The following is a 15061-nucleotide window of genomic DNA, read 5'->3' as shown; positions in this document are numbered from 1 at the left end:
GTCAGTCTGACTACTGGAGGTCATCGACTGTAATTCAGTCTGTCGCGTCACACCGTTTCATTTCTCAGCTTGCTAATAAAGCGTGTGCTAATTTTAGACATTACCACCATGGAATGTCCCAATCATCACCATTTGAAATTACATTAGCGTGATGTGGTATTTACCATTAAATTGAGGCTAAAAAACCTCCAGCTTTAGAGGTTAATATATGTGTGCTATTTAAGCCGGCTAATTCCTAAATTTATTGGAATAACACATATCTCAGACAGCCATGAAATTGTAAATAATTGAGCCGAGTAGAAGAGTAGGAGGTTGTCGCCGCCTGTTTTTTTTTTTTTTTTTTTTTTTAGCTGCATAACTGGAAATAAGATTGGGTTCACCAAGCAAAAATGGGAATAAATCTAACAGGCTCTAATCTGTCCCAGAGGCGGGGGGGGGGGGGGGGGGGCCATTTGTTCAGTTATAATGCTCCGCTAGTGCGATTCGTATGGTCAAGTGCGAACACGATCTCCAATGGGTCGCTTGCGAGTGAACACTGGTGCGGTTAACCCTATACTGATCAAATATACTGACTAGAGCTAAAACAGCAAAAATGATGCAGAAATCGTATCGGAAGTGAAAAAGTTATAGGGACACCCCTCCTGGTAACGATAGCAGAATATACAAATAACCTGTGCATTCAACTGAGCAAACTGCACCAAGTATCCTTTGTAAGTTTTAGTCCCAAAACACAGGTGTGAACGCAGCCGAAGTCCAAAACTGTGGACTCCACCCGCGTCAATTTTATTCTCCAACACGTCCTGAACGCATACAATACCGACCGCCACCCAGCTTGTGTTTATGTTAAGAGTTTGACTGACAGCTATTTCATTTCAGCCTGTATGGCTGGTCATTACGTCTAACCTACACTAATAGGGCTCTATTTTCCAGGGTGGTCTCCCAGGTGGCTGTCACAGGGCTGCTACAGAGTGGCACGGTGAGGGATGCTGGGATACACGCCACCTTTTGATACCATTCATGCTGATTTAGTCATTTTTCTTTAGTCATCAATTTTAATTTACTTTCAGTTCCTTTATTTTCTATATTTGTATCTTTTCTTCTTCACACGGCACAAGCTATCTATTATTACACAGTTCCTCATCCTAATACATGTAAAAACAGCAATTGTTGAGACACGGAGTAGGGGTAGGATTAAATAAATTCCTAAATCCAAATAAAATCCTTAGTAAACATGTTGAATTGTGCAAGTGTAAACATGTGATGTAAACAGCATGTTTGAAACAAATGAAGCTATTGTTATTTGTCATTTAGGGTACTTTTAATGGGGACGGCCCAAATGCGAACCCATCACTGCACTCTATTCGAATCCAGTGAACCTTCAATGATTTTCTCACACAAGCGGGGTCCAAAAACAACAATATGCTAATGGCTATTTTTCAAGCTGATGCGCCTATGCTGGAGATGGTCAGATAGCGGGATTTTTTTGGAGCTAAAATCAAAGTTAGCCTGCGTGACATGTGCCACCTTTAATCCGAAGAGAAGGAGCCATTTGTCTAAATGCGGTGGCTAATTAATCCTTGCCGCCGCCCCATTAAGACGTCCGGCTCAGTTTGTGTACAAGAGGTGAGCGCTGGGTAAATAAGCTGCGACCTTGCTCAGATGTTGTGCCACCTTTCTTTCTTTACTGCATCTAAAAGTCCACGTAAACAATCTTGGTATTGTAGATGTACAGAAAGAGTACAGTGACAATGACTATCGGTTATTCTTCATTTAAAAGTATAGCCGTTCTCCCCGTTACTGGGGTATTTAGGACTTTAAGTATAATCACTCGATTCATTTATTCATGTTGTGTATTGTCTCTCGGACAGATGCATTAAAGCCAGCCTGCAACAAGGTTAAACTACAGCGCTGGCCCTCGTATGAATCAGCCCTTGGTTTAATAAGTACCATTTGGCTGTCACCTCACTAGGCTATAGAGCCGCTCTATTACAGTAAAGCCCCTCCGGTGGAGGGCGAGGGTTATTCAATAAAACCTGACTGAGTGTTTCTTCCAATCACCACTGGCAGGCCCCTGATGAGGTAAAGAGATCTCCCATGCCAACCTCAGCCCCTTGCACAGCGCACCCCCTGATTAAAATGGTTTTCTAAAGCCATATTTCTGTGCTCCTTGCGCCCTTGCCAAGTTAGAACGCGGGGAGACAAAATGACAAATGACCCAATAGATGCTCGAAATGAATCCACGAAAGCAACATGATCTAATCGGTAAAGGCCCATGATAGGTGAGAGATGATGGGTACTGGGATGGGCTAATTTCTTGAGGAAGTGTTGAGCCTTGCATCCAGAAAGTGGTACAGTGGTACCCTTTGCAACTTTTGCAAAAGAAACAACCCATTTAACCCCATGGGTCGCTGGTGTCCATGTCTAAAGTCTGGCAAGTTTGGCTCCTGTGCGTGCTCAGGTCCATTCCGCACATGCAATCCCTCCTCGTTCTTAATGATAACAGACACATTTCACAATAGAAATAAAACACTCAAAATAATCAAACAATAAATCCAATTAATGTGTATAATAAAGACGTGCTACTTAAATACAGCTGACAGCTGCCACCTTGCACAAAAGGAATAACCAGGACAACTCGAAATAGGACTGGAAATAATACATTAAATCAGGGACATTTCAGTAATACAGCAGAATACAATTGGGGGGACAAGTAAAGGGGTCGAATGTTTGCCTAAAACACTCCGAAAGGAATCACTGAGGGGCTATCCACACAGAAACATTTTCATGTCAAAACAGCCAAATATTTTATCGTTTCAGCCTTTCATCCACATGGAAACGGCTTTGTCGTGTAGACAAGCAACCCACTTCTTTTTGAAAACGATGACGCCACGATGACGCCACGATGACGCCACCGGTGTCCAGAGTTGAGTGCTGCTGACATAAAAGCACAATATTTCGACTCACCCAAGTGGACATTTTCCTGATATTTTGATGTCTTGTACTTCAAAATGACTCGCAGAAGTAATGTGCGTTATTCACAGCGCCACACGTAGGTATGCCTTGTGAATTACATCGTTTTCACACACATTTTTTTCAACCCACCAAAAAAAAAATAATCTCAGGAGTGTTCCCGCGTGGACAGGTTCTCCCAACTCTCCATTTGTTTGGGGTGTTGATGGAAGAGTGACTCTGCTTTTGATCTTCACTCTTAATCACTTTCACTGACCCCCCTCCTGGTCTCAACAGGGCAGTGACACGTGAAGTGGAAAGTAATGGCAACAGTGGAGTGTCTCCGCCGCCAGCCTCATGTTCTCTGCTGAAAGCATTCCTCAGCGATCCTCCTCGGTTCGTATGCAAAATCTCGGGCTGAGTATGCTTCTGATTAGGAGGCACCAAAGACTACACTCTATAAATGCTCTCTTAAAACAATTACCTCCTGACGCTGATGCTGACGCTGACGATGATGTCTTGCAAACACAGTATCGCACGAGTGAGGACATCCTTCATATCTTCGCAACCATTTTATTTCCATCTTCTCGACACTAAAGTAAGTAAATTTAGGTATACTTTAGAGTGGTCAGTTACTCTGTTGAGTGCAATAAATTTGTCAGATTCAACAAATAAATTGTATGGTGTGTGTTTCCAAAACGCTAGATGCAGGTTTTGCTCCTTGCGGAGGGGTAAATGTATAGCTTTTACGGTTGACCTACTCACTCACATAAAAACAAGGCATCTTGGCAAATTGAGGCTAACACTGACATGAACAAATGAACAGTGCCGTACGTGCTGTATGCTTGGTACACATAACTACATCTACTATGGCTCTCGTGGCTAAAGTGATATTTCATAGCAGGCAGCAACAACAAATGAGCATCGTTGGGAGTAGTGTCTGCCTCTGATGTGAGTTCAATGGGATCCACTTCCGTATTATATCCCGGCACATCCGCAGAATGCCGGCACCGATGATCGATCCAATGGTGGCGTATACATGCAATAGGAAACTGGTTTCCAATCGCATCATCGAGGAATGTTAATCCAACCTTAAAAAGTCAAACTTTTAACGCACTGAGTGTACAGCTTGTATAGCAGTATAGATTTGCTATCCACTGAACATGAGTAGAGCCATTATTGTCTAAATTGCTCAACATACTTTGTCGCTCCATGAGCTTCACCTTCAGCAAGACACTTGTCCTTTTGGAGGTGTGTCTGGGCTTGATATGTTCTGTTTCACAAAGTCAGAGTACATGTTGGAATTCATGTTTTCCCTCAATGAACCACAGTTCTCCCCAGTGTCAGCAAGTCATGCAGCCCCAGACCATGACGCGACCACCACGAAATACCAGTTAACTTTCTACTCACTTGTGTTGCCAGCTATTTAAACAAAAAATGCTCTGTGTCGAGTCATCTTTAATGGATAGTGAGTCTACACTGCTGTACAAGCTGTATATTGACTCTAATTTCACTTCTATGCTATCGTCTTTTGAGACGATATACTGTCACTTTTGATACCCTGATTGATTGTTTCTGTTAGTCAAGATCCTTCTAACGTCAGTCTTTACAGATAGGAACCCAATCTGACGTTTCCATTTTCAAAGATTCCAGATTCCAGATTTGCGTTGGGTCTATAAATAGGAATGTCATCAATATACCCCCCCATCGCTGACTGTGTTCTCTCTGGAATAACAACCTGCTACAGTATGGTCACAGTTTGTAGGCTTGATGTCTTTGTAGTGGACTTTTGCATGGCATTAATACTTTGGTCTTCCAGGACATAAGAATGTCTGCGGCTGGGCAACGAACCAACGAAAAGAACACCAAAAGTTACTTTAGGACCCTCCTACCATCCTAATTGCAGTCATAGTCTCTACCCAAGTGTTTAAGAAAATAATGATTACATGTAGTAATCCATCACGATAAAGTCACATTCATTTAAGTTGATTAAACAAAGCCAAAATGACTCCGTTCCAAGGAAGACTGCATACCCATGTAAGGACAAGGTGGTTGTTTTTACGCGTATGATGTCACTGCTTGCTGCGTACAAGCCCGACAAATCTCCCCCACGTTATGGCGGGCGTCCAACATGTCGTTCACGCTCACATAGAAGCTCCATAAGCCACCAGCGTAAAGCCAGCAAGCCTATTAGTGACCCACACACTGGCCTGTCTGTCCCTAACCCCCCCAACTTGTGCGACTCAGAGTGGTTAACCTTGCAAACTGTGTAAACACATGACCTCACTGGTCATGTGTTTACACTCAGAGGTATTTTTCACCCACACACACGCGTGCACACGTACACATACACACACAGCTTGGATTTAACTCCCTTAATTCCCCATCGCTCCAAAATACGGCACTTAAGGCATTGATTTGACAGGCTCTTGATTGGGTTTGGGATGCTGGAGGGTTAGGAGAGAACAGAAATGAACAAAGGAGCATGAAAATAAAAAATATGAGGGTGATAGAGGAGAGCAATGGAGGCAAAGTGGATGCTCGTGCATGTCTGAGGTCCCACTGGGAGGACTCAAAAGGAAAGCACAAGGCCAATCAGCTAACAGAGACATTTCCTGTGCTGGTTTTATCAGATGAAAAGATGCCCAAAAGGCTGAAAAACCGTATAAAGGAGCATACACTTCTCCCAACATGCATCACTGCGAGATGACATCAGAAGCGCCGCTTTGGAGCGCTGACCTCACTCTCGCTCGATCAATCATTCACCATGAACTGTGAGGGTTTTACCTTTTATGAAATAAAGCCTCGCTGAGATTAAAATCATCACCTACTAAAAAAACAGGATTACAAATGTCTTGTTTTCATGGCTTTGAAACTTCTGGCGGAGCTTGGCATCTGGCGGCAAGCAGATGGCGAGCCGACGTGCCAATTACCAACGCCGACGTGCCACGCCGCTCATTAGGCAATCTGGCTCAGAGCGACTGCACTTTAAAGGCAGAAAAACGACATGAATGAAAGGTTGATCTCGCAAGCGTGTGACTAAAAGTCCGGGGAAATCGGAGCGCAGGACGGCCTGTGTGATGATTGGTGTGAACTAAAGTTGCAGACATTTGTACAGATTTGTGTTGACTACATGGGCAGCAACGTGAGACAGACCCACCCGAGAGACAACATGAGAACAACTGTGGAGAAATGTCCGATTAACCAAAAAGCACTGCCACGTCAGCTTGGCTGCCTTATGACAAAAAACAAAACTTAAAATAAGGGGAATGTCACAACAAGAGAAGGGTGTAATCCTGTCAAGTACGATGATTTACAGTACAGTGTCTTACAGAAGTGACTACACCCTTAACTTGGATGCACTTTAGAGTAGGCAGTGTACAGCTTCTACACACAACCATTTAATAATTGTGTCTTGGCAAGAATGGTAGCGCCGTGGTCTGGGGCTACATGAGTGCTGCCTGCACTGGGGAGCTGCTGTTCAATGACGAACTCCCAACATGTACACTGACATTCATGTAAATGGTAGTAACTGTACCAAAAAACCAAACAGCTATCGGTGGCTCATTTTGGTGCTAAATTTATTCCGACTCAGCCACCTCCGACCAGCTCTTGAAGGTGATATTGTGCAAGAAACGTCTCCGTCGCTCTCCACACCACATGCCACATGTTGTCAGCAGCCATCAATCATGGTCCTAGTGAGGTGTATTCACTAACGACGGATTTGTGAACATCAACTTTGTTGTGCTCAATCAAAGCACAAGTCTTTCATGTAGATGAACTAGCACACAGGGTAGTCTATCATCGCAACAGTTGTGTACCAATTATCAATTTGTGTTCAGAATGTATGCACTACAAGTATTGCACACAGTATTGCTGCTGGTTTTGCTGTGATAATTATGACAATTTGTTGTAGATGTTATTACATATAGGTGAATTTATTTTCATTTTATTTATATTTTTCAATTTAAATGTACTTTTCTATTCAAACTGCATGTTTCAAAATTCAGAAAATGAAAAGGCATTGCTTTTGGGCTAAATGTGTACGTTTTCCATTTTTTAAGTACTGGTTCAGGCGCGCTTTTAGCACTGGCACCGTTTAGTACCAATTTGGCACCGTATCGGATAATACATTAAAGCTTTTGAAGCAGAAACTGGACCACATGGCAGTTTTCCAACATGATAACGAACCCAAACACACCTCCAAATGATCACGTGTCTTGCTGAAGGTGTTGGGGTGGCCGAGTATCTCTCCTCCAGACCTGAACCCTCCACGCCCAAGAGGATTAGATCAGCTAGATAACAATGGTGCTCATACTCAATATTCACACTTTGGACACAATTTGGAGCTGTATTCACTTATATATTAGCATGGCTGTACACTGACTAAAGTATATCCAAGTTTCATTTCTATATTACTTTAAGATTGCAAAGCTCTTATGGAGTATTTTCCAGAGCTTTGAAAAAATACGTCTAATGTTTCATACCCTGGTGCGACTTCTCCGGCAATTAAGCAGCACAATCACTTCAGCCTTCGCCACTCGTTACCCAGCGAAGAGTTAAGATTTCTTTTTCCAACTGCATCTCTCTCTTCTCTCTCTGCTGGTCCAAATCGTGTGGTTGTGGATGCAGAGCATTCAAATTACATGCTATCCAATTCGCAAGAACAGGGGGGGGGAAACCACAGAGCCATAAGCTTCTTGTCAAATCACAATCAGACTCACTTTAGTCGCTCATTTTGCATGTGTGTCTTAGGCAAACAAATGTGCACACAAAACAGGTCAAAAGTCAGAAAGGGTCGTACACAGGAAACATAGCTAACATAGTTTCGGTGGAGCATTATAGGAAGAAAGCAGGGTAATCGGCCTGGCACCTGCTGTGAGGAAACAGTTTATGCTTGGAAGAACATATTATACAATTTTTAAAAAATGTCCCTCCTACTCAGCTTCAGTTGGCAGTCACTGCTCAACGGTGGTAAGTAATGGTGGATTCCTTCATGGAACTTGGTACGCTCATGGATTAAGGGGCTCTAGTATCAAACTTTTAAGAGTGCACGTGTGGATGCATGTTGATGATGAGGCAGAAGGGGTCACCTGATCCGGCATTTTGTAGCTTTAATCACACAGAGAAGGGAAAGGGAGGGAATGTACAGTAGAGTAAGGAGAGGCCTTCAACCACACAGTCCAGACTCCGGAAATGCATGGCAATGTTCCCTACATCCTGCCTGCCCGGCCCTGGCTCGCCGTGCACACACAGCCAAAGCCCTGTTATCACCCTGTGCAATTACCTCCACATTTCGCCTGCGCCCACATCACACTGTGCCAATTATACAACCCTACTGCTACATGTTCCACTTGCACACTCACGGGGTCGCCCAAACTTTTACTAGCATTCTTACTTGAGCACCTGGTTGGTGATGGAAAGCGTTGGAATGTAGGGAGGTGCCCTCAAGTCACAGCTAGAATGAGGAGACACTTCATTAGGTACACCTGCACAATCTGAATTAAAATGCTCTATTTTGGTTCATTGACCAGTATGTTCATTATTGCTCATTGTTCGTTTAGAGCAGCGGTTCTCAAACGTTTTACAGTTGCGTGCCCCTTCAGTCATTTGACCTGAAGGCATGTACCCCCTCCCCTACACCTGCGCACTTAAAATGCTACTAATTCCGGGTCAAAAATGTGTATTTTGCATGGTCACACTTTGATAAAATTTCACATGAGCACTGATAAATAGATAAGTAATCATCCTACACATCTTTTATTCCAGTTTGATGTTGGCACCCTTCCGTTTCAATGGGTTGAATTTGAGCTTCACTTTTTTTGCCTATTCATAATGGCTATGGTTTAAGTCTGCATATTCATTTAATACCAAGGGGGAAGTCTAAAGATCATGATATAGCAGTATCCAAAGTACAAAAATACCAACGACAAAGCCTAATTTTAGGGGAGAATTCCCACTCATTGACAGGTATTCACCGCTGCACCGTTTAAATCTTCAAAATTAAACACACTTAATGCACAAAATAATCATGAAACTTATTTTTTCATATGATCAATACCAATACTTTGGAAAGCAACTGGTTTGAGGACAAGATTACCGTCAGATTATCAAAGCAAACACCTTATTTACTTTTTAGTCATTATTTTATGCAAAAATATAGACACTTTTCCATTGTCAGGTACACAAAATGAAATGACACATAGTTTATTTAGGTATACTTGATGTATAATGTTTACTGACTTGTAAACGAACTTATGCTTTGTTTCTATTGTGTTGCTAACAAGATAGACATGGATTGCTCCGTTACTATATTGCTACTTCTTCAACACACATCTCCCCATGTGTGTCAAAACATTCATATGGTAATGACCATCAATACCAGAATGGGAAGGAACCGTGGTATTGGTAGTACTGATATGCTGTAATTTCGCTCTGATCCTCGTTATAAAAACACGTGTGTGCATCAAAGCATTATTATTAAAGCCACTTGTGTTTTCTCTCTATGACAACATTGTAATTACAAAATATTCCACTCAGAAACAGTGCAGTCATTGGGTGGTAATATGTCCTTTAACTTTTAAGTTTATGCACATTTGGGCTACTCAAAATCAGCTGGCGAGCTCCTGGTAGCACACGAGGCACCTGTTGAAGACCCTTGCATTTGTGTGTATTAAATGCTGTGGCCTCGAGGATTTTGGGAGTACATCATGCAAAAACAAAAACTGCATTCCCAACACCTCCCTCTCATCAGATAGTTTCATTTACAATTTTTTTGTTCCGCCTGTGGACTGAAAAGCAAAAGCACAGGCACACAAAGTACAGATCCCTCCCTCCTCCCATGCATGCATGCATACATTTCACACAAATTATTGCCCATCAAAAGACTTGCAGGCCAACTCAAGTTCACATAAATAAGCAGGGAAAGGGTGGACATGTTTTTTGACATCATAAAGAATGCTTTTACTTTGAAATGTGCTGGACATCCTTTCAATATGGACAATTGTGGAGATTTTTTTTGTAAAAGGTTTTTTTCGGTCTCAGAAATGCGATAAAATCCCACCTCTGCCTCTTCATAACTTTATTTTGGCGCATTATGTGTATATACTGTATAATGTGTTTAAAACCTCTGTGACGTTTTGTCTATGAAAAGTTAGGAGAGCTCACAAAGGAGGGAGCGGCGAACGGCCCACTTCTACAAAAGTACGCACTCTTTGTTAAAAAAAACACAATTAAATGCAGCATTTAAACGCCACAATACGTCAAAGAGTGCACAGTTTCTTACCTGTGGATCGTAACGGGACATGATCTGCTGGCTCGATGTGTGAGGAGAAGGAGAAGAAGACGAAACAGCCAGTCTGATGACGCTCCTCTGCTCCAAACCGTACCGATACAAGGCGAGCCCCGCCCCCTTGAGCCTGATTGGTCCAATCTCGCACTGCACTCCTGCAAAAGACACATTGTTTCATTCAAACTGTTGCAAAACTTTCTGCCGAAGAGAGTATTTAGATTAAAAAGTGCCACACTGGATGCACTGTACTTTCTTAATTTCCTTCCTCCGTGAATTAACCGCTTTGTCTTTCCATTAAAACAAAACAAAACAAAACAAAACAATGCAGCAGTGAACAAAGCCTAGAATTTAAGCGCATTAAGCCACTGGTGCACAAATGAGCACCATATGCTGCATGTGTCTTCGCGAGATAAAGAAGAGCAAAAAATGAATACAGCATGTTGATCGTGTGCACGCTCAGATGCAGTCACTGCGCGCGCGCGCGCGAGCGTGTGTGTTAAATGTCTCGAAATCCGGCGTGCATGACAAGGAAGAGAAACAAAGACATTCCTTTGTAAAATGATGACTGTCAAGATAAAGCTGCCATCCCCAACCAATGCCAAATTGCCAAATGTGACTGCCAGGAATGATTCTAAGGCTTAGACAAGTTAATGTAAACCTTTTTTTGTACTCTAATCATGAGCTCAGGTGTTCACATGCAGCCTTGCCACATTATGTTGAAATGACTTGGTGATGGAAAACAAATGGCCGTCACTATTTGGGCCAAAGAAAAGTAAGCCTAAACTCCATGGATATGTGTCTGGAGACACACCAAGGAGGAACATGATAGCTCTTGGCTGGTTTGCTTGGTGTCTGTCTGCCTTTTGCAGAAATGCACAGAATATGGATCTTTACCACATCCTCGGTATGTATCCCTATCCTGCCTATTGGAAATGCTCAGATTGCATCAAACATGACAAACACTGATGGCAGAAGAGATGATTCAAAACAGATGCTGACATGTCACGCATATGCACAACGCCTGATTCGCGAAGCTGTAATATTAGAAAGTGGCGTCACGTCCCTGAGGTTATTAGGTGGGCACTTCCCATCACAGATGTTAAATGGAATGGTGACACCTCAGCAAGCCTCCACCTCTTAATCACGGCAGCGCCACATCAACTCTCCCTCTCAAGCTTTTGATATATGAGAGGCCATTGGAGCCATTTGGACGGCAATATTAGCAGCTTGTGGTTCATTTGTTGCTTGTTTCAGCAACACATACACACACACACACACACAAATATGACCCCACTGTCAACCTTTGAAATGATTTCTACTTGAGAAGAGGATCTGAGGCAAATAAAATATTGTGCAATGTTTGATATCAGCCCATCTGTGTTCAATCAGAGCAAGGTCATTTGTTCAACATGAAGGGGGGAAAAGTCCTATAACACGACAAGATGATGGAAAATTGGGACGTATTGTTTTGCATTTATGTTTTTACTGATACAATATGCCCACAAAAGTACTTCCAGCATTATCATGCTCAGTTCCTCCACAAGGACAACAAATGGATGGGTGAAGGGTGATGCTTGGACATCCCCTGGTGGAGAGCAAAGTGAACATGAGTTATTTGCCTCGTTTGTCAATGCAGCAGGAGTACAGTATGAGGTCAAATTGACACTAATGTACTATATCGGAGTGGTGTACCATCAGGACCAGCAAAGCAAAGCCTTCTCTGCTGGCCTAAATCCTATTAGACGTGCTAACCTACATTTGCCACGTAGATTCTAGTATTTGTTCCATGAAATTGTATCAATTAATACTCAATAGCATGTCCTTGGCTGCACTGCTTCCAGTACTGTATGCGTATGCTACATTTTTTTTGTCCAATCAAATTTCAGCTTCTGTGTGTTGCCTACATGTAAATGTAATCTGCTCAGGGCCTTCAGAATCAGGAGTGCTGGCCAGTGTTTCTCAACGCACGGGACAGGAGCCAAAAGTGAGCCACACATTCATTCTGGGTGAGTCTTGGGCAACAAGTAAAAAATGTAATGCGTCTGTGTAGGCTCTCAGTCGTACAGGAGTTGTCCATCGAGGAAAAGGCTTCTTGAGACGTCATCTGTACTTCTGTGTAGAAGGTGTCGGACGTTTCGCTCCTCATCCGAAGAGCTTCGTCAGCAAACTAATAAGTGCTGGTAGCTTAGGCCTTAAATACAGTAAGAGTGGGCGGAATTGGTGTGCCAACACCCTCCTCCTATTGGTTCGTTACACTAAGCCTGCATTCCTCATCTTTACAGTGGTATAATCCTATCCTGTTATTCACACCTACGATAAAAGGGAAGTGTCGCTCCCTGAATTGGGTATGAACGACTCTGATACTGGCTTGTTAGCATCTATTGTTCTGGCTCGGCCCTGCCTTCACCTCATTTGCAAGACTAAGAGCTGTGGGTTTTGGTCTCAGTAACCTGCTGAACACAGGGTCCAAATTGAACCTCAAACCACCATTCCGATTCAATGATGGGTTCTGTTGTTTGACAAAAATAGCTTCCTTTACTCCTCTTTCAAACCATCTGTTTTCTTTGGCCAAAATCTTTACCTCGCTGTCCTGAAAAGAGTGATTGGTAGCTTTCAGGTGTAGATGTACTGCTGATTGAGGACCACTAGCATTGTCCCTGCGATGTTGATAAAGCCTTTTTTGGAGCATTTGCTTAGTTTCCCCAATGTAGTGCTCTTTGCATTCCTCATCTTTACAGTGGATGGAATAGACCACATTGCTCTGTTTCTGGTTTGGAGCCTTGTCTTTAGGATGCACTAATTTTTGTCTCAGGGTATTTACTGGTTTGAAATAGGTAGGAATTTTGTGTTGCCATAAGATCCTCTGGAGTTTTTCGGAGACCCCCGCTACATAAGGGACTACCACTCCTCTCCTTTTAGCTTCTGTGGGCTTTTGGGTTTCTTTCCCTACTCTCTTCTTTTGACATTTGTTAAAAGCCCACCGTGGGTACCCACAGGTTGAGAGCGCTCTCTGGACATGTTGTGTCTCCTTTTTCTTTCCCTCAGCACTAGTTGGTATTTGTTCCGCTCTATGTTGGAGGGTCCTAATAACCCCTAGTTTATGTTGTAGTGGATGGTTTGATTCAAAAAGCAGGTATTGGTCAGTGTGTGTGGCCTTTCTAAAGACCTCTGTAAGTAGCTGTCTGTCCTTTCCTATAATTACCTTGCAGTCTAAGAAGGCTAGTTGGTTTTCTTTAGTGTCCTCGCGAGTAAATTTGATATTGGTGTCCACCGCATTGATGTGATCTGTGAAAGACTGAATTTCTTGTTTTTTGATTATGACAAAGGTGTCATCCACGTATCTAAACCAGTGCCTTGGTTTTGTCCCTGAGAAGGATGTGAGAGCCTGTTTCTCCATCTCTTCCATGTACAGATTCGCCACTATGGGTGAGACTGGTGAGCCCATAGCACAACCATGAATTTGTCTGTAGAATTTCCCTCTAAACTGAAAATATGTGGTGTTAAGGCAAATTTCCAGTAATTGGCAGATGTGGTCAGCACTAAGTTTTGTTCTCCGATGCAGAGTTGAGTCCTCGAGCAGTCTCTTCCTCACCACCGAGACTGCTGCTGAGGTGGGGACAGATGTGAAAAGTGAAGTCACATCATAAGACACCAAAGTTTCCTCTGGCTCCAATCTGAGGTCTTTGATGCTCGCCACAAACCCTTTTGTGTTCTCTATATGATGATCAGTGTTGCCTACCAATGGGGATAAGACTGTTTTTACATATTTCGCTACATTGTACGTGGTAGAGTCAATGCTACAGACAATGGGTCTGAGGGGAAACCCTTCCTTGTGGATTTTTGGAAGGCCATAGATACATGGTGTAGCCTCCCCAGGGTATAACCTATGATACATCTGTCTGTCAATTAGTTCTTCCTTCTCTAACTTTTGGAGACAGTGTATGATTTCTTTCTTATACCTGCTGGATGGGTCCCTTTTAAGTTGCTCATATGTGCTGGCATCACTAATTAGACTTGTTATTTTTTCTTCGTAGTCCAATGTGTTGAGAACCACTGTGCATCTGCCCTTATCAGCTGGTAAGATGGTGATGCTCTCATCTTTCTGCAGAGCCGCTAATGCTTTCCTCTCACCTAACGTGATATTGGACGGTGGTGGTTTGGCACTACTGAGAAGGGCCGATATTCTCAGACGAAGGTCCCCTGCCTCTGTTCTAGAAAGGTTATTGTTCCTGATGGCCGATTCAGCTGCTGTGATATAGTCTACTGTGGGTATCGTTTTAGGAGTCACTGAGAAGTTGAGACCCTTGGTTAATACTGCCTTCTCTGTCTCCGAGAGGCTTCTGTCTGACAGATTTTTGATCCAATTTTCTTTAGTATTGGTCTGATTCCCCCCATCCTTAGTGTTTACGACAAGCTGTGTGTTTACGACACACACACTGACCAATACCTGCTTTTTGAATCAAACCATCCACTACAACATAAACTAGGGGTTATTAGGACCCTCCAACATAGAGCGGAACAAATACCAACTAGTGCTGAGGGAAAGAAAAAGGAGACACAACATGTCCAGAGAGCGCTCTCAACCTGTGGGTACCCACGGTGGGCTTTTAACAAATGTCAAAAGAAGAGAGTAGGGAAAGAAACCCAAAAGCCCACAGAAGCTAAAAGGAGAGGAGTGGTAGTCCCTTATGTAGCGGGGGTCTCCGAAAAACTCCAGAGGATCTTATGGCAACACAAAATTCCTACCTATTTCAAACCAGTAAATACCCTGAGACAAAAATTAGTGCATCCTAAAGACAAGGCTCCAAACCAGAAACAGAG

The 15061-nt window shown here is 43.0% G+C and overlaps 1 protein-coding gene across 5 annotated transcripts in view; it reads right to left on the bottom strand.

Annotated features, from left to right (window-relative positions):
• The window catches only part of cald1a (caldesmon 1a), a 163437-nt gene that overhangs the window by 42784 nt on the left and 105592 nt on the right, over positions 1 to 15061 (bottom strand). For 3 of the 5 annotated variants that reach the window (XM_054800083.1, XM_054800086.1, XM_054800084.1), the window contains one exon: positions 10235 to 10395. In XM_054800083.1, the coding sequence (XP_054656058.1) occupies positions 10235 to 10395 (161 nt within the window). Of the gene's footprint in view, positions 1 to 8347; positions 8408 to 10234; positions 10396 to 15061 lie in introns of those variants that run through there. The other 2 variants (XM_054800085.1, XM_054800088.1) reach the window with 2 other exon arrangements.

The sequence above is a fragment of the Dunckerocampus dactyliophorus genome, chromosome 15 (assembly GCF_027744805.1).
Source record: "Dunckerocampus dactyliophorus isolate RoL2022-P2 chromosome 15, RoL_Ddac_1.1, whole genome shotgun sequence".
In the NCBI taxonomy this organism is placed as follows: domain Eukaryota; kingdom Metazoa; phylum Chordata; class Actinopteri; order Syngnathiformes; family Syngnathidae; genus Dunckerocampus; species Dunckerocampus dactyliophorus.
This window is presented reverse-complemented; position numbering and strand designations above follow the sequence as displayed.